Source organism: Coloeus monedula (assembly GCF_965178545.1).
Source record: "Coloeus monedula genome assembly, chromosome: 4".
NCBI classification, from domain to species: domain Eukaryota; kingdom Metazoa; phylum Chordata; class Aves; order Passeriformes; family Corvidae; genus Coloeus; species Coloeus monedula.
The window spans coordinates 3,890,520-3,914,934 of NC_138784.1; the positions used below are offsets into that span (position 1 = coordinate 3,890,520).

Genomic DNA, 24,415 nt, shown 5'->3' on the forward strand with positions numbered 1-24,415 from the left:
GTGAGCTGGCTGCATTGTGTCTTCATATTATTTTCTATTACTTTTTTATGACTGACTGTGTAGCTTAATGTATCATGATTTTGTATTTTGAAACGCGTTCCAGAAAACGTGGAGTTTGAAGCCTGGCTGAGTGAATATTGCTGTTGGAACCTTACCTTGAGATTTGCTCGAACATTTCATTATTTTTAATGGCATGGCCTTAGCTTTTTAATTCAAGACCTGAGAGATACAGAGAGAGTGTGTAAATAGAGTGCTAAAACATCCATAAAACCTGCTTGGAAACAAATAGATTCAGAAAATGTATTGGTGAGGTATTGCATGTGAGCATGAAGGTCAAAGATTGTGCAAGGGTGGGACAAGAGCAGGGCACCAAATGGCAGGGCTGGGAGCAGAGTAGCAGAAGTCAGAGAGGCAGACACTTTTCATTTTCTGATCAGCTCCTTGCCTGGACAGGGAAAATCCCTTCTTTCAAGTGGAAAGGCAAATATGGCGAGCTGCACCGCTACTGCTGGCTCCCTCGCCAGCTGTGGTGCAGAAGAAATGCTCCTGCCCTTGGACACAGCACCACCTTCCCTGGCTGATGCCTGCGCCACTCCGGGCCCAACCCCTCTGCCTACTGCCCCAGCTGTGGCTGCAGCTCCCAGTACGAGCCCCTGCTGCTCATGATGGACACCAGACTGTCCTGTCCCGTGCCACTCCTGAGGGCATCCCTGGGTGGCAGAAACCAGCATGGTTTCTGCTCCAATGGCTTGTTCTGCTTCACACCTCTGTGGTGGCATCTCCCCACGGGGGTGCACTGCGGCTTTGCGCGTCCAGAAGGGAGTAGCAGCTCTCACTGATTAGCACTCGGTGCATGGCCAGCAGCTCCTGCAGGCACTTCTGCCTCCAGCTGCACCTCCACTGCGCCTCGCTCCAGCCTGGGGTCCTGGGTCATGCTTGTGTCACTCTGTGTCTGTCCTGGGGCATGTTCCACATTTCCTCAGAGGGGAGGCAGCCGTGGCAGGATCAGGGCACGCAGCGCATCTATGGGTCCTGCCAGCTGAGCTAGCATGAGGCTCCCTCTCCAGGGGATTTGATCACATGAGACAGCATTGACAAGAACAAGTAAGTTTTCCTTCTCCCTATGCCTTTAAAGGGATACAGGGTAGCAGTTTTGTTTGTGTAGGCCAGAAGTGAAGATTGGCTTTTCCACAGTTGTGCAGCTGCTTCTGCCCGTGCGATACTCTTTTCCATTCTCTCTTTTTTTTTTTTTTCCTGATAGAAATCAGTGGGAAATTGGCATTGTCATTTAACAGGGCAAGAAGTGCATTCTCCTCTTTAATATATCTTGGTCATCTGAGCTAGCTGTTCTTTCCTATTATTAAGAACAAAGAGCTCCTGGCTGGAAGTTGTTGGCCTGGGTGCTGTTTTTCTGCTCTTGGAGCTTGTGGGAGACGAAGCTGGCCAAGAGCTGGGGCATTGCCACAAGTTTCAACTGTCAGGCCACAGATGTGTGACAAAGCGTGCAGGAGGACTGAGTGCAGGATGTGGGCATTCTTGTGATTAGATTAGCAAGATGAAGATGAAGGTGTTTGCTGGTAGAAGCAGATAAAAGGCAAAGGGTCACTGGTGAATGATATCCCATGAGCCTGCTTCCCAGTGTTTGGTTGCAGGAAAAAGTGAACACAAGTCAGAGCTCATTTTGGGATTAAGCACTTTTACAAATGGTTTTGTGGACTATAAAATCGCTTCAATTTCTGTGTTTTGCCTTTCAAAATGGGGGCCTCATCGTCATTACCTGTGTTATTCTCACAATTAAACAGTGGTAAAGGGCAATGCCGCTTTTACTGCCCTTTGTATCTACAGCAAAGTCTAAGTGTTTCCTCAGTGATAATAGTACATGTAAGAATAATTCATTCCCCACAAGCAAGGATTGCAGGAGTAAAAGAAATTCTGCCTTTGCAATTGTGTGCACAACGGTACAAGAGGATGAAGTAGCCTATATTGTCAAAATCTGAGATTACACCAGCTTCTGCCCTGCAGGGTAAGCCCATCGAACTTTCATAGTGGGTATTAGATGAATCTGGCCTGTGAGGGTAGAATCCAGTCCTGGTTGAAGTCTCTGGGAAGTGTGCCAGGGATTCCAACAGGACCAAGATTTCAACTCTAGTTTGTATACGAATAATATTTCAGTATCTTCTGATCTTTGGGGACAACATATTTGAGATACTTCAGAGGACACTTGAAGAGGAGAGTCAAGGGTCGATCCTTCTACCATGAGAACCAGTGGCTGTGCCAGCAGCTTCCAGCTATGTCTTGTTTCTTCCTTCATCTGCTAATGAGAAATGATAGACAAATGTCACAGAGATCAGGGGTGGGGCCAGTATATGCAAATCCAAATGTCAAGAGAAAGCTCTGCCTGGCCCTTAAGTCAACGTGCAGTAGAGGAAAGGCGAGGAAGGAAGTAGGAGGAGTGGAAATGGCATATCCTCAACCAGCCTGCCTAAGGGAGTAAAGATAAATGGGGACTTTCCATTGCACCCGAGTGGCTCTGAGATGGGAGCTCTGGCTGCTGCAGCAGCGCTAATGTTTGCTGGTGCCTCTGGGACTGCACAGCTCTGCAGCGCTCCTGCCCCAGTCCTGAGCTAGATCATGCAACAAGAAATGGACCAGCCATGGATCTTTTAGTTGCAGACCCAAGGAGTAAACTCTGGCAGGAACAAAGCCCTATAAAAAGCTCCCTGCCAGCACTTTCATGTGATTCTGTAGCAGGAGCAGCTGTCACAGGGCCTGGCACCTTCAAGAACATGTACACTTTGGTAACTTGTGCTGGAGGCGGGGTGGGTGAAACCTGCTCTGCACCTACTGGAATTGAGGGCCTGGACCATGGCATCATCCTGTGGGCCGTCAGTAGTCCACAAAGCACCAGCTGGGAATCTCTATTCTATATAAGCACTGCATATTTTTGCTCAGGATGCCACAGAGATGTTCACTAATATGTTCATCAGGCTTGCAAATGCCCCACCAACATACATGAGCTTTTTAAACTCCTGTGAAAGACGAGATGGAAAATGTATATTGTATCAAAAGCTGAGACTTTAGCAGATGGGGTTTTTGATTTCCTTGTTGAAATTCTTTGTAATTCACTGCCTCCTTCTCATAAAGTTAGTTGTTTGGAAATACACACGTAGCTGGAAGTGAAATGTTCGAAGAACTGAAACTGGGACCTTGAGAAAACACCAAAGTTTGATTTTCTTGTTCTAAGGTTGGTTTGCCATTGATGAATTTTCCTTGGAAGTCCTAAGAAGCGTGGTCAGATGAAACAAGGCACAGCTACATTGGAATAAAACTGTGTTCATGTTGACCTAGTAGATCTTTTTTGCCTCAAGTCCCAAATGAGCTGTTCTGTTTGGGAAGGAATAAAGCTGCTTGATACGAGTTTGTGTGTATGTATGTGTGTGTGTATATATGTACAAGAGTTTATTTTCTGCAGTCAACATGAATACTTGGCCAAGTTTACAGAAACAATTGCAGATGTGGTTTTGCATGAAAGGAACGTTGAAAATGAATTTATGGAGCCTTACTGTTGGTAATGGATGATTGCAGTGATATCTAACATCTTGGACTGAAGAAAGCCATGCATGAGGTGTGACAAAGGACAGATCAATCCTTTGAACTCCACTTCTTGATTTCAATGAAGTCGTGCGTGTTTCTAAAAGACGTGAGTGGCACTGAATGCTTCTAAAGCAGAATTAATAGGGGAGCAATGAAAATAATTTCCAAATGTTTTCTGACAGATTTTAATAAAAAACACATTTATTTGTTTTGACAGAAGATAGATTAAGGAACTTTAATTCTCGCAGATATTGCAGTAGAATGCTTGTCATACCTGTGTTTCACGGGTGCCAGATTAAACAAGTCGCATTTAGACAATGAGTGTCGCTTGCTGAGTTGCTTTTAGCTTCAAAAGGGGCAATGAAGGCATTCTGTTTTCACTTCTGAGGTGGAGGGGGTAGAAAGAAAGGGCAATGGCAGTCTTAGGGATACAGCAGATGGTCATGGCTTTTAGCCAGCTGAAGTAAAATATCCTTTATGCTTCTGACTGACAAGTCCTTTGCTGATGTTTGAAAGGTCCACCCTTAGACACCAGGACTTTGAACACCTGAGGTGGACAAAAATGGGAAAATGGGATACTTGGATTAATGTGGTACAAGTGACAAAGCTGCATGCAGTCTCGGTTTAAGTCAAAATTTAATGAGAAATTTGATGGTTTTGGTGGTAGTATTAAGAAAAAAGGGCAATGACAGAGCAATAACTTGGGTCATCTGTCACCACCTGATCCTGCAGTGAGGACAGGTCAGAGGACAATCAAATGTTTAGTTGTAAGCACCTGGGAAACCTCTGTGTAGCTGGACTTGGAAGCGTCCTGAAACTTCTCTCAGCTCCTGCAGAGCTGGGATTCTGCCATAGAGCAGGATGGGCCTGTGCTGGTACCCCACTTTATTCACCAGTGTGAGAGGCTCGTTGGGCTCAGAAAGGAAAGGGACACACGTGGGGCACAGCGTGCAGAGGTCTTTAGGTACGACAGGAAATTTAGCGGGAGATTTCTCTTGTCACAAAGAAACCTAAGGCCAAACCCCCTTGCTTCCCTTCAGGTAAACGAGGAAATTGGCAATTCTTTCATTGTGCCAAGAGGGAAGTAAGATGGAATGTGCTTGTGCAATGCAGCCACCAGGCAGGGCCGGCACAGGGGCTCGTGCAAGACTGTGTTGTATTAGGGAATATGCTTTGGTTCGAAGCTTCCTGGCTCAGCTTGTTTGAAGCTGGTGCAGAAGCTCAGCCTAAACATCGCAGTCTGGGAGCTCATGCAGTGTAATGGAAAGGTGATTGGGAGGTCTTGAAAGACCTTTCTGTTTCAAGACCTGAAGAGCAGTTTGCGTTTTTGCTTGTTGCCAGACCGGCTCATCTGTTTTTAAGATCGCCTGGATGCTGAGCTGTCTCTGAAACCAGCGCTGGGAATAGGGTGAGGACAGTTTTAAATCTGAGCCAGAGCAGGAGGTTATTTTGCTCTCCATACTGGGTTACACAGTTATATGGTTGCATGTGTATTTCTACTCAGCCAATTTATTGTTTGCTTTCAAAAAGCCTATTCCCACCAAGTACTATTAAAATATTTTGTCACGTATTTGCAATTACTGTACGCCTTCCTCTGATTTTCTACCTTGATGAAAGCTTGAAGAAAGAAGACTAAATTTTCAGTCTCTCATGGGATGAGACAAGAAGGGGAGCGGGATTTACAAGTGTGTGCTTTGTTCTGGGAGGGATTAAATGTGGCTGTCCTTGAAGAAAGTACTTTTTAGCAAGATAATTTTAGCAATAAACCATAGTCAGCTGAAGATCAAAGGCACTATGTGAAGTGCAGAGAGGGAGAGACTGGTACTGCTTTAGAAATGAGGATTTTTTTGTGGGCAAACGATATTTTCAGAGCACGCACTTTGCTGTGATTCTGATTCAAGCAATGCAGCAATGTAGGTAAATTCTTCCACAGGTCCATCTTTTGCACCTGGTGGTGGAAAACCCCCCAAAGTTTACTTCAGATTGTTTCAGTGGTGTAAAAGCTGAAAAAGATGCTGAGGATTTTGTTTTGCGGTAGAAACAACAGAATGATAAGTGGTGGACCTTTTCCCACTGTAAAGGTAGCCCATGTTCCAGTAATTTGCAAATACGTGTGGATGCCAGGGGAATAGAACTGGTCAAATAGTTTCAGACATCTACATCTATTTGATAAATAAATATATATATGCTTCTTTAAAATTTATTGGTGTCTCCTAGTGGAATTAGATGAAAAACATACCTAGAAATAATATGGAAAAAAAAATAAATTGAGGTATCAAAATATTTTCTGTTGTAATTTGGAACCACCAATTTTTATATTTAAAATAAAACTAGGGAATTTGTCTTTTTGAGGTTGAATGCAACATTGCTTTTGAAATGGTTTTCTTGGGGTGGTTTTTGTCTTTTCAGAAAAATGAAACTTTTTTGGTCTGACAACAACTTACTAAAAATAAGTGTTACAGGAGAAAAAATATACAAAGAGTGAAAAAATAAAATGTCTTTGCACACCTTGGAAGGTCACACACAGATACATTTTCACAATTGGCTCTGAAGGCAGGCCCTGGATGGGAGCTGGGTGGAGTGTTACATTTCGTCCCAGCATGTTTTCACTCATGAACAATTTTAATTTTAAAAAAAGAAGCATTAAAATGTGCATGCTCCCAAAAAAGGTTTATAGAAAACATTTCAAATAATTGGTACCTACCTCAATAAATCAATTATTGAGTCTTCTGAGAATCTTAGGTTTTATACTATGTATAAAAAAAATGTGCATTATATTATATATATTACATATTCTTGTGGAAATGGGAAGAATTTTTAGACAGACTGATGTTATTGTCTGGTGGTTCTCAGAGGCTGAAAGATAGCTTGTCATTTTTGGGGAGACAGTGAACAGCACTGAATAGTTGACTTCTTCAAGTGAATCTTCAGGCTGATGACTCATTTTCTTGCACTAATATGGTTTTGGTAGCTAAAGGTCAAACTGTTGACCCGATCTCCATTTCCCAAGTGGCTTCCTCATTTTTGAAAGGGAGATTTGGATTGCAAGTTTTCTGAATGTCCTGTAGTGGCTGTGCCTCAGTCCTTTGAGAGGAGACACTACACTGTACCAAACCCTTGGTATCCTCTCAAGATCTCCATCCATCTGATCTTCACTGCATGACAAAAAAGCACCCCGAGGATGGGGAAAAGTTGCTGCATTGGTGAGCTCCTTATCACTGCTGGGCAATCTCCCCAGTGCTCCTGGGAAGGAAAAAAGGGGAGGAAGAACAGAAACAGTTCTGGGTTGTTGTTATTACCCTCCTCAGACTTCCTCACGAGGAAGAGCTTGAGCTTTTGGAGATGAGAGGTGGTGCTGAGGACCATGTAGAAAGGAGGGGGGTGGAGGATGGGCTTGGGACAGTTGGAGAGGGGATGGGGATAATGATGCACAGAGCAGCCCAGAAGGAAAGAGTGTGCCATGAGAGGTGGAGAGAGGGACTGGGTAGGAGGTGATGAAGGTGCAAATAAACCAGGTATCAAAGCATGTCTGCTTTGGGGTTGGTATTCTCGTTTCTAGCATGTGAGTTGTCATCCTAACAGCCAGCTCTTTGTTTTAAATCCCTGATGATGACTCCACAGACTAAATGCTGCTGCCTGGTATAGTCTTAGTTCCTGAGGACACTGTTATCTGCACAGAAAACCAGCATGCTGCTTTGAACTTGCTCTGTAGTGTCCCATTCCTCCTTTGATCCTTGTCTCCCAGCCGGGGGGAACCATGTCAGCCCTGCAACTCGCAGGTCCTCCAGCAAAGCAACTGGGGCCAGATTTAGCTGCACATGTGAGCTGAGATGGAAACACTTCTTGGGAGAGAACAGAAGATTTGCTGTTCTGGGTTCTTCAAGGGGTACCCGGTGCTAGGAGTAAACACAAGATTGGCAAAAAGTCTTGTTGCAACTTGCTTTTTAGATATGTGGTCTAACTGTGAATTAAAAAAAAAAAAAAAAAAAGGCAAGCAGCAGCAATGGTAGTGTTGTCTCTATCAGATTCACAAAATTAACATTTCCTTTGAATCTCCACAAAACAACCCTAGACAAATGCAAGGAAAATCACATCAACAACAACAAAATTTAAAATCCCCCAATCTGGGAACAAATCAGAAAGAAAAATACCCCCAGGGAAAGTAAACTAATAAAATAACCTTCACAAAACCCCTGCCCTCAGCAGTGTTTTAATCCAAAAAAAGGGGCAGAAAAAGGCACGAATTCCCTGAAGTCATGCAAGGCTTTGCTGGTGCCAGTGATTTTATAGGGAAGGCACTTGGCCGTTGCACTGGCGGGCAGGAATATAAAGCCGCAAGACGGATCTCCATCTGCACACAGAGCGCTCCAAATAACCTACAAATGCACCTTGGCTTTGTTTCCCTTCAGCTGCCAGCAGCTCCCGAGCCACCTTTGGAGGTTTTAGCCAGCATCTGCATGGTGGCTTTCTCTGCGGAGTGACGGGCTGGGAAACGTGGTTTTGGGGGGGACGTGGGGGGTGGAAGTCCTCGGAGTGCAGCGCCGGGGCTAGGATTGCAGAGGAAGCTGAGGCCTCCAGCCCTGCACAGGAAGCAATCTTAGAGCAGGCCTTAAATGCCAGATTCCAGGCAGAGTTTAACTAACCACTGACAGCTCTGTAAACAAAGCAGGGACAAAAAGAGAGCAGCTTTCCCTTTTCTGGTAGTCATTTTTGGTTTGGGGGCTGCAGGGGAATTCTGTAATAGTCGGCTTGATGGGATATAAACCGAGGCTGGAAAGGCTTTGTATATGAAGAACTGTAAAGGGGAAAATACTTCATGGACTAAATCATAAAGAAGAAGGTAGGGCACGGGGAAAACGCGCGGATTAAACTACAAAAAAAATATTGCTACTTTTCGTTCTTTGAGCAGGATTTGTACATAGTTTGACTTCCCCTGGGTGGTATTTAAAAGAAGTGGCTTACTTTTCTTGTTTCTCTTTTCGTTTTCTCCCCTCCCTTTTCTCTTTTCCTTTTCTCTTCCTTTTCTTTCTTTTCTCATTTTCTCTTCACTTTCTTTTTTTTTTTTTTTTTTGCATTTCTGAAGCGGGGTGGGAACAGACAGACGGGGAGTAACTTTTGCAGAACTTTTAATTATCTGTACAACTAAGGAAAGTAAGAACTCTCTTGTGCAGTGCTTTTACTGCTTGCGGTGAAAAATTGGAAGCTTGAAGTTAAAAATCCTGCTGAATTGTTGCTTTTGTTAGTGGAAAAGACCTGTGACGTTACAAATAACTGGTCTGCGGCTAGCAGATGTATACAGTCCTTACTTAAAGCATGTTGATTTAATTTTAACTAGGAAACTAAACGCATGGGCTATGTTTATCCTACAAGACGTTTCATTAATCTTGTTTATCTCAACAATACTGAGGAAGTTGAGTTTTTTGATGGAAAAAGAAAATAGTTACAGCGAAGTTAAGACAGCAAAACAAAACTAAAGGGACTCAGCTGGTTAAATGCATCCCTTGCGTTTTCACTCTCATCTAAGTGATCATCTCCCTTTTAGATTTGGACCTTCCCAGAGCTTGGAACGCTTAAACACCCACCATGGATGACTTTGAACGCCGCAGAGAACTCAGGAGGCAAAAGCGTGAGGAAATGCGCCTGGAAGCAGAGAGGTGAGTTACTGCATGTGGAAAATGGTGCTGGTGGCTTGCCTTTGATTAGCAGTGGCTGTGAGAATTTCTGCCTTAAGTTCCAAAGAGTCCTTGTGCTAACGATATATGCTGTAAAATGGCTTTAGCTGATGTTGTGGGAGAGATGAGGGGTGTCTATTGTCTAATTCCCTTAGACTGCTCTAAATGTCTGGCTTCTAGTTATTTTGCTGCGTGGATAAATGTAAACATCAAAGGTGGAGTATGGCCATGTGAAATCATTGATAGGAAAGCTCATCCTCAGATGCTGAGTGCTGTGCAGAAGGGATTGTGTTTGTCAGATATGATATATATTGAGGATAAAGTTATAAGAGATGAATTGAAATCTGGGATACACCTGGTATAGCACGTGTGCAGTTGCTGTTGTGTTTGTACTGCCTGTGTCTTTTTATTCATTTACGACCACTTTATGTGGGCAACAAGGGCAGCAGTTGCTATCAGTTGTTACAAGCTTACTTTGGTGAAATGAGAGCAGAATTTGATGTGGGTATGATGATGTCAATTTATGAAAGAAATACCGTGAAAATGCTGGGAACGACATTTCATTAACTAAACCCATTTTACACCTGTACAGTTCTGTTCACTTTAATGAAATTTTGCAATTTACACTGCTGTAAGTAGGGAGAAAGGCTCCATTTACCTTTGTAATGTCTTCAGTGATAAAAAGATTTGATTTAATTCATTAACACTGTACTGATTTAAAAAAATAAAAGCTAGCTTTAAGCACATTTTGTTCTCATTTTTGTATTTCATTTTGAATAGGGAGTTCATTTTCGTTTCTTTCATTTCCCATGAGCTGACAAAACCATGGTGTTTTGGATTCTGAATACTGTGAAAGAAAAGGTGTTTCCAGAGAAGTTTTAAATGGAAGCCAGCAGAATGCATTACGTTTTGTATGCCCACTTTGAGCTTTTTAATAAGGCTCTGCTACGTCAGCAATTGTCTGATGGAGGTCAATGACACTTGGGGGGGAATCCCTGAAGATGAGATGCAATAACTGCCTTTCTTCCCAAAGGAAGGGCTGCCGTGCAGTGCTGGGGATGTGAGCTCTCATCAGGCTGTATGCTGAACCCTCGAGCTCTGGAAAGCAGCAGTGCTGCCAGCAGATAAATAAACTCCTGTGGAGCGTGGTGGCCAAAGGCAAACGAGGCAGGAGCCTCCCTTTGCGCAGCGCAGCCATCACCGGGCTGGTGACCTCCCCAAAAGGCAGGGCAGCAAATGTGCTGAGGCACTAAGCTGCCTCCTTGTCCCAGAAAGTTTTCCCCTGGGCCTGGGGCAGTGTGTGTGTGTGTGTTGGGCAGCATGGGAGGGACTGCAGAGCCCATAAATGCATGGTACAGCCCACGATGTTTATGTACTTGTAGTGCACTTCTGCTTTAAGCAAAGCTGCTTAAGGAAAGGCCGAGACCTTAGGGTTTGTTGGGAAGAGAGGCCTGGGGTGGTCTGTGGAGGATGTTGGGGATTGTAGTTTGGGAGGCATTTTTCTACAGAAAAAATGCCACTTGGCTTCTCTTTGAAGACCTCCAGGCACTTGTGAGTTGGCACAGGCTGTGGGGTGACCTGGGCTTCAGCAATGTGGTGTGGCTGGTTTGGGCAGGCAGGGACAGCCACAGGGGTTGGGGGCAGTGGGCTCTGCCCTTGCCATCAGTGGAGTGGAAATCCAGGGTGTCAGGTGTATCCCATCCCTGCTAATGGGAAGTGGTTTTGCCATGTCTGGGGTGCTTTGTTGGGGTTTAGTGTGGTGCCTTCATGGAGGAGGGTAGCTTGGTGGCAGCCTGGCCAGAGGAGAAGGGTTTGGGCCTGTGTCTCTCTTTCTCCCTAATCACTGCAGATGTGCTCCATGCTCTTTCCCACACATTTGAAGGCTTTCAGCAATAAATTGCTGTACTCCCTTTGCTGCTGCCAACTTCAAGCATTCAAGTACAATGAGTCAGACCCCTTAAAAGTCACAAGACTGCTTTAAAAATCTCAGGATCTTAAAAATAATTTAGTCTGGCCTTTTTATTTTTGGTTTGCCTTAACAATAACAGAGCCTGATTCTCAAGTTCGGATGTGACTCCGGGAGATGGGACCTCCCAAATCCTGCCCCAGCAAGGACAACATGGGGCAGGAGCTGAGCTGAGTGTCTGCCCCCATTGCAGTGCTCACACAGAGGGAAGGGCAGCAGCACTGGGGCAGTTACTAACAAATGAATATGTGATGCTGCATTGGTTTTGGCGAATTCTGACTTTTAGGGATTTGGGGATCATCTTCGCCTTTAATAATACGACTGCAACATGTTCACATGTCATAAGCTATAGAAATCTGCTTGCCAGACTTGCCCCTGAACACTTTCAGGTGTTTTATGACGTGGATTGTGCAGTCCTAAAGCACAGCATGGAGGCTGGAAATGCTCCTCCGTAAGTTCTGAGCACAGGCCATTTCCCTGCGCCCTCCCATCAGTGGGCTGTAGCCTTGCTGTGGGGAATCCACCACTGGTTGCAAGCATTTCTGCTGGCAGATGGAGAGATGGATAACCGTGTAGGCTGTAACATGTTTGCCAGGTCTCCCATATACTGTTTAGGCTTCTTTGAGTAGAACAGTAAACCCAGAAATGCAAGCAGCCATATCCATCAGCAGGGCTTGTCACTCCGCCAGTTGTAGTGACGCATTTTGCTATTTCCGGGGATAAAAGTACATGGGAAGCCTGTCTGTCTAGCCTGATGCCTGTGCCCAGGCAAGACTGAGGGGTGAAAATGCAGCAGCATGGACTCATGCCCAAGAGGGAGTGACTTGATGTTATCATGCCTTCATGAGGGGCTGGAGGTCATGTTAGGATGGGTGAGGGTACGTGTGCTGTCAGAATCCCAAGTGTCTGTGATGCTGGAGCCCCTGATGTCCAGCTATTTAATCTTTGGAGAAGCTTAGTGTAAGTTCAGTCCTTGAGGTCTGGTGTTAGGCTTTGTGTTCTGGGTTTTTTTTTTCCATTAGGAATCTGTTGGAAATGATACTTTGTTGTGCTGTGTAGACCTGGAATTCCAGGTTTATATGCTTGGGACTGATCTTGAGAGGAGAAGTCGTTTTGTATTTTGAAGACCAACATTGCATTTCACCCCTGGTATGTGCTGTGGCTAGTCGTTCATGCTGTGGCAACTCAGGTAAAAATTGGCACCAACTCAGAAACAAAGTGGATTTTCTTGCATTTTAAGTTTTTATAATTTCAAGGTATTCCAGATGTTCTGGATTCCCTATACAGGCTCACTGCGCCCACCCAGAAATTTTGTTCAGCCAGAGGTTTGGGGGTTTTTTTTATATTTATGTTTGTCTGGATCTCTGGAGGCCTGTCAACGTGTTTGGAGCAGCACCGCAGACCTGTCTAGGGGGCATGTTTCCAACAGCAGAGGGACTTTGTTCAGCTTTCTCCCAGGCTGTCAGATTTATTGCACGTGCTCAGCCTGGCGGGGACCCAGCAGCTCGGGTATCTCAGGGGGGAAGGAGACTTTTCAGGCACAGGCTGGGAAACCCAGGACAAAGTATGGCAGTGTTAACTTGTGCCCATCTGGCAGCATTCCGCATCTGGTTTGTGCTGCTCAGGTGTGAGGGCAGGGAAAAAAGGAGCCTTCAGCCACTGGGGTGATGGGACGTGCTACATCTTTAGCTGCTCTGTGGCAAAGCCAAGGCTTTGTCCTGCTTCCCAGGGGCAGAGGGAGTCCTGTGGTTTTATAAAGCCCCGAGGTACCAGTCTGGAGCTGGCTGAAGTCAGTGGGAAGCTTTCCACTGTTTTCAGTGGCCTTTGGATTAAGCCCTACCTGAGTTATTCCAGCCAGTTGATTTATGAGGCAGTGGCAGCCCTGAAGGAGCTGGATGAACTCTTTGCCTTCCCAGCCACAGGGTACATGCTGTGCTAGAGTGTCAGGGCTGTCACAGAAATGGGCTGCACTTAACTGACAGGAAGAAGAATCCCATGTGTAATTGGAGCACAGGGGATTGACTTCTTTCAGCAAGGGAAAAAACAAATACCACCTGCTGCTTTGTGCTTCTTCCTAGGCAGTAAAAGATGTTCTCTTGAACAAAACCATCGGGTTTTGTCATTTTGATGTTGTAACTGACACTGGAAGAATTTAGCCTGGGGCTGGGTAGAGTATGAGTGTGTCTGGAGGGGTGGTGCTTTCGGAGTAGCTCGCTGGTACACTTCAGTCTGCTGCAGCTGCACTAAAAAATCGAGGTGAAATACTTCTTGAAGTGACAATGGACCTACTTCCTTGACCCCAGCATAACTGAGAGCAAAAACAAGTCCCTTGAACTCTAAAGAGTATTTCTCAGGTTAATCTATTTAGCACTTAAGACTCAATTTTACAAGTGGCTGACTTGCCATCGTACCAGCAATGAATTTTCACCTCTGCTTTGTGGTTTTCTGTTTGATTGTTTGTTTGTTTTTAATTATGCTAGGAAGCCGATCCAGTTTGCTCCATTGCCATATCATCACTACTGCAGACTTCAGGAATGTCTTGGGGTCATTGTCAGGCTGGCCTCCATTTAGCTGAAGCTTAACTTTGAATCTGAACCACAGTTTTGCCCTGCATCATGCTCTTCCCTAAGGGATTGCAGATCATTACATGGGGAAGGAGAGATGTTGGTCATCCTGTTGTGAAAATATGGCAAAGAGAAGGGGTTATCTAGCATCAAATCACTGAAAAGGCTCTCTAAAGCCACCAGACTACTTTGTAGGCTGTGTAGGGTCTCCTGACAGGGGCCACAGCTGTCCTGACTAAAGGACTCATCCTTTTGCAGACCAATAGATATTACTAAATTCACCCTAAAAAAGGGTATGTGAGTAGGTCATAGAGAAAAACACTGCCATAAAGCTGTATGGTTCCTGACAGCATTAATTTCTAAAGGCAGTAGTTAAAGATTTCTTTATTTTTTGAAAAAAAGTTCCAGCAGCTCAATCACAAACTCCTTCCAGTCTGTCATTTACTCAGTTTTATAAAGCAGTGCGATTCATGTTCATGGATGTAGGTTGGGGAATGCTCATAGGAATAACCCAGCTTGCAGGTCAGGGATGGCAGCAGCCTGTAGAAGGCTAAAAGTCTCCTGGGGTAGTAAACTGTTTAATGCGACTTCTGCTAAAGCAAGACACGTGGTTAATCCCAAAAATTACCATACGACTGAAAAAGAACTCATGTGAATTTCAGTCCGGATCCTTGAAGGTGTGTAGAGAACCAGAAAGACATTTAACATGCTTTTTACTGTTCCTGTTGAGCCTGTTGTAGCTCTGATAAGCATACAGAGGACTGATTCACCAAGTGAAGAAGGTACAACCAGCAGGGTACATCTTTGCAGGACAATGAGAAGCATGTTTTTTATTTTCTGGAGAGGTCAAGACTGGACACATTTGTTTCCATAGCATCTTAATGCTTCTGGAGAGCAAGGAAGTGTCATCTTTGCCAGCTATAGAAAGAAAAAAATTTCCTTCTCCTGTCCAGGACAGTGAGGGTAAGTGTGTGTCCATGTTAGATCAACACTGAATGACCACAAATGACTTTTGAAGCTGTTTTTCATTCCTGAAGTGGAGTCATCCCTGGTATGGGGTGTACATTAGTGAGAAACATTAAACAGTGTTGAGAGTTTAGGAATTACACAAAATGGTTCCTTCCTGGCTTCCTTTTTCTTGAAACACTAGGACTTGCCTTTTTTTCTTGTTCTCAAGCATCTGGTTATGTTTTTATTAAGAGTTTTTACAGACTATGCTTCAATCCAGGTTTGTGTTGAGGAAAGGAGAATGTGATCTTAATACAACTTTTCGATGAGTGCGCGTTTGAACACAAGAGAAGCTGGCTGCATAGGTGTTCCATGTCATTTCCCAATGTTCATGCTCTATTTCAGAACTGTAACAAAGTTAAGCCTCTGTCCTCTTAAGAGCTGTGCTCTTGTCTGTTCCAAGCCTCTTTTGCTACTAGAATACAGCCTACAGTGGTTTTCTCTCTCCACGAACTTCATATATCCTGAAGTTGCAAATACTTGGAGGATTTCTGTTTGTCTTTCTGTAAAATACTCACTTTTTGGTGGAGCTGAGACATGACATCTTCTGCCCAGGAGTTAAATATTAAGACATGGAATAAATAAGATTAGAGATGCGTGAGAGTTGAGAACAAATTGAAGCAGAGTGCTCCAGCTGTTAACCTGTCTTCACAGCTGCCTCGAATTCCAGGACTGACAGGACATATTTGGATTGTTGAGGTGGGTTTGGCCCTTCACACTGCATCTCTGCTGTGCAGTTCTTGGAGTTCCTTCTTAACCCAGGCAGAAAAGCATGACCCAGTGGCTCGTTAAAACCTTTTCTGCTGTAGTCACTCTCACGTGAGAGTGGATCCTAAACAAATCTTTGCTATTGTAGCATTTCAAATACCCTGGAGGAAATAACCAAACATATGGAAAGCTCAGTAGAATTTAGCGGCTAATTTTTGTGTTTTTCAGATTATATTTTGTTTAAAGCTGTTATGGAGAAATGTTTCATAAAAGCAGCTTTGTTTTTCCAAAGACTTAGACATACAGAATATAAACTTCATTGAGCTAAACACACTGCAAGTCCTAAGCAGACAACAAAATCAGCTCCTTAGTATTTCATATGATAATCCAGATGTATGTCAAGATCATTCTGTAACCGGTTACTACGTGTACTGTACCAGCCAAGCTTTTAGGAGGACACCTCCAATCTAGCAGCCAGACAGCTGGCAAAATGCCCCATCTTTCACCTCTTGGAAACACCAAGGAATTTTGGAAATTTTCGTGTGAAAAGAGCCCCCTCCAATCCTATAACCAGGTAACCCATGTGCTGTCAAAGGGAAATCTGCCCTTTGTTTCCTTTGTTTGTAAATTTTTAGCTTTAACTGGACCAATGTCCTTCATGAGCTGGATTTTATTTAAATATTTAATAAATACGGGCATGGAGGCACAGCTTTTGGTGCATATTATTGATAATTCTGACAAGCATGCCTGCTCTAAAGAGCACCTTGTAAGGAGCAATAAAACATGATACTTTATCATGATTTTCAGAATTAGACCAAAACATAGGTACTGCACGAAGAAAGTAGTGAGTCTGTAAAAAGGTAGCTGATAGAGTACAAATAAGTGTCAGTGGCTTTCCTGCCATGGTGATGTTGAAAAATTTGCATCTCTCTAGTGTCTTAGATGCAAACTGGCAGTATGCAGTCTGTTAAGCCAGGGCAGACTGCAGCGCTCTTCCATCTCTGTCACTGCACCTCCAAACAGTGTAAGTCATATCTGCCACCAGAATTTTCTCATACAAAAGATTTCAGATACCCGAAATGTAAAAAAGCTGCCTTAAGTGAACCCAAGGTTGTGAAGGTACAGAGCCTTGAAACTTCCTGTACCATCCACAGCAGGGCACGTAGCTTATCTTCTGCTAACTCCTTATGGTAGAGACCCAAGGCACTGTTCTAAACTGACTCAAAGAGGTTCCGTTCTTGATCCCTGGTCTACTTTTGTCAGACTCTTAGGCAGGGAAATCCCTATATTTCTATATTTCTTCCTAGACAAGAAGTATGTAACTGAACTCTCAGCTGCTTAGTCATTTTCCATGTGCCCGATATCCACAGCTAGTGCAAGAGGTGGAGTTAATTTAATTCATTGTATAAAGCATTCTCATGCCATCACGTATACCTCATCACACAAATGCATGTGCTTACAAATGAGTTGGCTGAAAAATCTACATTAACCCTTCTTTTGATTAAATAAGGCCTCATATTTACTAGTGATGCTCAGCAACAAATTTCATGTAGTTTGAAGAAAAGCAAAAGGAATACTATGTTGTTCCCATACAAAAGAAGCTGATGGTTGAATATTCCGTGTCTTAGGAAAAGTTTTAAAGAATACTCTTCAGGCAAATATGTTTGATATATTTACCTGCAGTAACATATTCTGTATGTTGCATATGGATGTTGCAAGGGTCTGGACAGAAGACGACTTAAAGGCAGCCTCTAAAACTGCAAATTCGCAGACTTGCAGTGGCATCTCTTAGTTGTTACATTTAAATGCCTTCTTTTAAGACAACAAGAACATTGTTGAGCTTGTTGCTTAATTATGTTACTATTCTTCAGGGCATTCTGATCTCAGAATGGTAGAAGTTATTAGACATGAGAGAAATTGCAGTTATTGCCCAGCTGTAAGACTCTCTAAGGAGTGACATGAAAATAAATTTAGCCAGTGTGTTTCTAGGAGCATCTGCTTCTCAGTGTGAGTTTGCATTTTATTAACGTCTTTATGATCTAATATCTGAAATTAAACCAGAGAATCAGAAGATGAGATTTCCTTTCAAAAAGCTGAGGCCAGTTGGTTTGCAGGGATAATAGATTAAATGAAATCAAACGCTAACAAGTTTTACACACGAATAAGCAGAGCTGTGTAAACACTATCAGATTGCTGGCAGCCTGGGCAAAGCCATCCCTTCACAGCTCAGTTCAAAGAACCAGAGAGGAAAAATGTGATCTGCAAATGAAACTCCAAATTGATTTCAACTTGCAGAAGCATCCCATTTGGTCAATTAGCTTCTGCATTTTTGGCTTTGTGCCTTTAAACAAGTTTTTAATCACTGAAGATAAATGTTTATAAACGGCTTTATTTCTCTCATCGCAACCTACTTATTAGCTCGTGCTAAACAAGGAAAATCCCTCTTGCCAGCAGATTGTCCTTGTGTGATCAAGGTCTTTCATAGCATGAAGGAAGTCATCAGGTGGCTGTGCTTCTTGGGCAAATTAACTCATCAGCACACAGCTCAAGAAATATTCCTGGCCAGAAATAAGGTCAGTGGGCAACTACACCTTAGGAAAGAAGTCTAGTGACAGCTGGCATGCAGCCTGACCAGAGGGTCAGGTCAACACCAGTGATACAGCTACAGATTAGAAGGAGCAGTGGTTGTGTTGGTGTTGCAGCTGAGCCCTTCTCTTCCTGGGGAGCAGCGAGGGTGATGGGAAGTGGAAAAGTAAGCAGGATGCATTTCCTTTTGTTTATTGGAAAGTATAAACCAGTGGGTAGTGTATGTGACAGTTAAAGGTTAGCTTCATCTTGGTTGACATTTAGGAAATATAAATAGATGGTGTTTTGCTCCTCTTTATGTCAAAACTTGTTGGTTGGTCCCAATAAACTTGCTTGTTGATAGTCTTGAGTAAAAGGCCAGCAAGTTTGTCATGCTGATGTAGAAAATCAAGGGAAGCCTGCAACTCAACAGCAAGTTGTGACTGTCTTTTGGTTTGGGATTTTGGTTTTTGGGGTTTTTTTTCTCTGACATTTTCTGAAAACATGCCTCAGTTTCCTTTAAGGTAGCTGGTGACCCATTTTCAATGCAGACATAATTTAAGCAAACAGCAAGGACTGCTCTAGCAAGGGTTATCCTCTAGGCGGACTGTGTTCTTGTGCTGAGACCAGAAGAGATGCTCTAAACTGGTACCCAAAAGCAGGGTTTCTTCAAAGGTTTGGTTAAGTTACTTCTCCATACCACTACTTCCCTCTTCCACCAGACTGAGACAACATTTTGGTGTATGGATTGATTGAATTGAGCAAGTTCTCCCTTCTTAGAGAGCCCTCTTTGGATGATCTATGCCTGATGCATACATATCATGGTGAATTTTTAAGCCAATTAAATGCGCACAGTGGAAAGAAACCAAATTACCATGACTCAATTTACTGCTTGTTAGCTGAGCCTCTTGCAAGTCAGGTCTTTTTGTGAAACAGCATGGGAGGGTAAGCCCAGTCACATTTGGACTGGGAGGTTTGCACAGATTTAATGCACTTGGTTTTGAACCAGGTTTGAGGTAATTTTCTACTATTTCTGTGCACAAGCAATGACTCTGTAATGCACTTCTAAAGTTGCTGCAGAGGTGACTGAGAACATACACAGTTATGTGTTCACAAGACATACAGCTTCCTACCACAACACAGGTTCCTATGTGTAATAGCTTAATTTGGAGAAATATATCTTTTGGGGTTGGGAAGACGTTTTTGAGCAGAATTCCAATGAGCAGACAGTGTTAACAGAAGCAAGCTGGTTTCATTTATAATGCTGTCAGCCCTCTAGTGATAGGGAGAAGATCAGATACTCAGTGTCTCAGTCCTGGGAATTTCTGAAAGGCAGTGTTATAATTATAGTGGTGAGAAAGATATATAGGGCTGAAGTTGGCTCCAGAGCAGAATGCTTACTTAATAGAAAGAATAAAACTTGTTCCATCTGTGTTTTTTAGGAGACAAAAGAAAGAAGTTTGTATAAATGGCTTTCAATGAAATGGACCTTTTGGGGGGGGGGGGGGAACAACAACAACAACAAACTTCATAAATTTGTTTTTGATCTTCACCTGAATTTCAAAACTGTTAATCAAAACTTAGCCATCAGATTTTCACAGAAATGAACCACCACAAAAGGTGGCCTCTTTTCCTCCCACTTAGTGCATACCATTTCCTCAGCGGACCAGAGCACAGCAGAGACTGGAGAGGAAAGCCCTTTTCATGATCCATCTACAGAAGGTTTTTTTTTGTCCTTGCACCTCCTCATGAGATGGTTATACCATTGTATTGGCATGTCACATCATGCCATCCCTTGAGATGAAGTCCTCAACCTCCAGTCTGTTCTCTCCCTTTTTCCCATGTAGAAAACATTTGACTGGTTAGAAATGAAGAAAAAATTCAGGAATAGGATGACTGTAGTTTCTTAAAAATAAGGCTTTTTTTCCTAGCCTGTAATCCCCAAGATGAACAGTCCTCACAGCTTTTGCAAGTTCATTTTCAGCCTACACAAAATGACAAGCTTGTTCTGGGCACTGTTGCTCGGATCATTCCCGAGATTCTCCAGCAGCTACTACTTCAGTGTCTTAATAAGGCAGTACCACAGCTGGGAAAGACAAGGAGATGGATTCTCTAAACACTGGCTACACATGGATACCTTTTATGGTCCAGCTTGCACAGTGGGGTATTCCTCTGAAGGTCAGAGTCACGGATAACAAAGTGCTTCCCACTGCAGCTTCTTTTTTGAGTGCAGGCATCATGTGTCTGGTGCCACATATCCAGGCTGTTCTGAGAAGGAGAAAGAAATATTTGGGTAGGGAAACGTAGAAAGAAGGGAAAAAAGCAGGGCCTGAAATTCTGTGTATTTTGCATTGCTGCTATTGCTGCTATTGCTGTACTCACTGGGGCTGCAGGATGTATTTGTGACTGTCATGTGGAGAATGTGTGTGCGTGCTGATATTACACAAAAAAATGTCCCTAAGAACCTCCTCTGTAGGATTTCAGGGATCAGGTCATCCCACAGCAATACCAAGGGCAAATTTTCATGTCATGGCCATGAATTTGGCTCTTCATCCTCCCAGCAAAAGGAGATAGAGTGCTAATGACCTTTTCAAACCAGTGAGTTATGATAGCTGCAGGGTTTGTCTGTGCTGGAATGCCACAAGATGAATTTGTTTAAGGAAAAGGTTTAATTCCGCCCCCCTTCCCCTTCTCTCTTGTACAAGCTAGAGAGTCTTTTCCCTCATTAGCATGTAATCATCTTAGACTGGAGGGTTGAGTAAGTTCCTTCAGGGCTATAGTCTCATTTCTCACCCAAATTTTTGATGGAATGGATGAGTCATTTCAATATTCTAACGAGAAGGAATATATTGGTGATTAAGTTAATATAAGAAAACCTCCTACTAAGTAATGAAAATATCATCATGTTTTTTCAGGCCTGAATATAAGTGCAGGATACACATAAATTGAATGAAGAAAATATATCTTCAAGGCAAACCTGAAATGTTTAGGCAAATTCAATGGACCTGTAATCTAATTTTTCGTTTACTGATTGTTATCAGATGGACTAATACAGTACCTAATAAACTATGCAGATAATGAAAGACTTCAACTGTGTCACCAGCTCTGACACTGTTTGAGTAAAGAGAAGTGCTTGAAGGTGTTGTTTTGGTGACTCATATCTTGAAAGTCTAACTTTCTTCATCTGTTTCCCTGTTGCTTTGCTGGCTCCATCCTGATTTCACCTATCGTGCTCACATCATACTCACAATGAGATCCTGATGTACTGCCTTTGATATCATTATAGGTCTTGCATGCTTGTGGTTATGCTGACTTTGGAGGAAATGTGACTTCTCAGTCTGTTGGCTGCATGGTTTTGCTGGATATAATATCTTGCTTTGAGGAGATAAAGGAATAAATGCACAGAAGTGGAGCAACGACCACAAAACATGCAGTTTAGTTGATGAAAGCTTTTAAACTCCTATCCTTGCTTGAAGATAACAGAAGAATTCTGAAATTCAAGCAGATATCAATGAAATATGTTTTAAAGCAGGGTAGACCTAGGAGGAAAGGGTTGGCTGCCAGTTAAACTCAGGAGACCCATTTAACAGGCCATGTCAAAAAGTCAAAGCTATTCCACGGGAAGGTGTGTTCTGTGTTTCAAGGCTTGCCCTCGTTTCAGTCTGAATCCTGTTTTCAGTGGTCGTGCACGTTTCGGAATTACTCTGGATTTGAGGGATTGGTATAACTGAGAGCAGAGATCATCTGTCCTGTCCTCATTATACTGCTGGAAGAAATTCTGGTAAGATGTCTTGGTGACTAGGAATGACTTTTCCGTCACCAACCCATCTTCATTTATTTATTGGTTGTTCTTCCCTCAATTCGGGCTGTACCCTGTCATCAGTTTTTAAGCCAAATTCTTTATGGAAGTCAATAGGGAGTCCTGCGCAAAGGGAAATGACATAATGTTGCCCTTTAGTCCTACCTACAGAGAAGCAGACTTGGGAAACATACACATTTTCCTAATTACCAAGCACTGAATTTACAGCATGTGTTCATTTTCTATCGACATCCGGCAGCTACCCAACATATTGTAAATTCGACGGTTTGTATTCCAGACAATTGTTTTTAATAAAAATATTCTGGATGTTGTCTTTATTTGGCTTGCATGTGGTAAATGTTGAGGTCTTCAGTCCTCTGAGGTAAAGAATGTGCCATTTTAATGGGCAACATGGAGTGTTCTTAGCTAAAAATATTTCCTTGTCCCACTGGAGTGCGTGATTTTGTAGGCTGCCACCTTTTACACAACCAGAAATTGCATTTTGCTGGAGATGTGTGTCTCTGTAGTTTTAAAAACACTTTTGATAGGAAAGATGCTTCTGTAAATGTAAGCTATTATCACGTGAACTGTCACCTTTTACAAGGAAAGGGTTTCTGTGTTCGTGGCCTACTTCTGTGGTGCCTTCACGTTGTTATTCTGCAGCACAGGATAAACAGAGTTGCAGAATGGGTTTAAAATTAAGACTTTCCTAATAGAACAACCTCTTTGCTAGTCAGAATTCAGACTCTTTAAAGCTTAAATTTTAAATTAGATGAAGTAAGGATGTAAGCATAAAGAAATCTGGCCAGAGCAGACTGCTTGAAAGGTAGCTGAAAGTGATTCCTTCTGTTGGGAAAAGTAATGCCATTTTTACTGTTTTTATTCCTTCTTTAAGCACTGTAGTGCCTCTCATGACGAAAGCTGATTTGTACATCTCCATAACCAGAGCATCTGGCATCTTGTCAGTTATTTACTAAATGTATATATCCCTGCATCATTCTTTTAGCAGGGTAGTGTTTCCAAATCAGGAGTGATGAGGGACTCGGCCACAAACTTATCAGAGGGGATATATTAATGCTTTTTGCTTGCCTCTTTGCTTATCAGATCTTCTCCAGGCTGCAGAATTTGGAGAATGATGTGCAAATCATCCAGACCCACAGTTTTTAGCACCATCACTATGGTACAGGCCACTTTTAGAAGGAGAAGCCATGAAAAGCAGCCTTAGTCATAGGCTTCAGGAATCCTTCTCCATAAGTTTTAAGGTCTTTGGAGGTTGGCCCATCTCTTACATTTAATAAGAGCCCTGGGCATGTTTTATTGCAGGGAAAATTGTACGTGGAGCCACTGCTTATCTCTGCCACTCACTGTTGACTCCTGGATGTTGATAGGGAGATATTGCAGTGTGTCTGCTGATGACTTCTCCTGGCAAGGGAGGGTGATAAGGTGGACAACCCGATAATGCTGGACTTCTTGGCTGTTGGTTGGCTGGAACTGAGATGGCATGAGGTGATTTGCATAGGCTACAGGGCTTTTATGGAGCAGCTGTGTTCTTAAGAGATGTTTTTGGAAGCTGGAGTAACAGGGGTAACAAGGGCTAACACGTCCTTGTAACCCCTTTCCACTGGATTTTGTGGGATTTAATCTCTACAGATTTTGTTTGAGGCGACTGAAGAGTCTTTCAAATGCCTGTGCAAGCTTTAGAGTCACATCTTGAATGGTCAGTGGATAGGGTACTTTAATGTTGCTGAGCATCTGTGTGAGAGGAGGACGTGGAAGACATCTGGAGACTTGTTCTGTCCAAAACTAACAAACATGAAGCTGAATTTTTGGGAAAGAAATCAGAAAATAGGGCAGGAGCAATACCAGACCCTTTGACTGAAGGTATTCTTCTGCCATTTGTGAACTGGATTCATCATCTGGGATAACAGCTATGGCCATATCAGATTAGTATTTTTTCCGTGGTTTTGTCTTCCTCTTTTCTTTTTTTTTTCTTTTTTAAATTTTGCTTAAACCAGAACCACGACCCTGTTTCTTGTAAATGTGCCTTTGTCATCATGGGTTTAGATTGTCATAACACATTTTACCTCAAGCCCCATCTTTAATCACTTAGTGGCAGACCTGGGAATAGAAGCCATGTCTCAGCAACAGGACCACATCGTCTCTGCAAGGCAGAGAACAGCTGGGAGCTTTCTTACAGAACAGCCTGCTCTGCAGTTTGCTTGCAAGCTGTACTTTGGGTCTCTCATAGACTGGGGCAAATGCAACTTCACCTTGTAACAAAGAGCAGTCTGAGTCTCAAAAGACACAGAACTGCCTGCAACCGTGTTTAGGCAGAAGAGGGGAATGTGGCAGCTGAGGCTGTGCATTCAGGGAATGTTGGGAACAGATAATAAATTAAGACTTTTAGGGGTGAAAAAAAGAGGTTGTTTATGTAACCCAGCTCCATTTGTTAGACTTCCTCCTCCCTAGCCTCATTCCCCATTATTTATCAATTAAATATGCCGAGAGCAGTGAGCTGCTGACCACAAAACTGAGGAGG

The 24,415-nt window shown here is 43.1% G+C and overlaps 1 protein-coding gene across 9 annotated transcripts in view; it reads left to right on the plus strand.

Annotated features, from left to right (window-relative positions):
• The window catches only part of CALD1 (caldesmon 1), a 177,422-nt gene that overhangs the window by 81,714 nt on the left and 71,293 nt on the right, over nt 1-24,415 (plus strand). For 8 of the 9 annotated variants that reach the window (XR_014226373.1, XR_014226374.1, XM_082280726.1 and 5 more), the window contains one exon: nt 9,137-9,248. Coding sequence is in view for 7 of the 9 variants with exons in the window: in XM_082280726.1 (XP_082136852.1) it covers nt 9,178-9,248 (71 nt within the window). In the remaining 2 variants the exon portion in view is untranslated. Of the gene's footprint in view, nt 1-8,300; nt 8,435-9,136; nt 9,249-24,415 lie in introns of those variants that run through there. The other variant, XM_082280727.1, reaches the window with a different exon arrangement.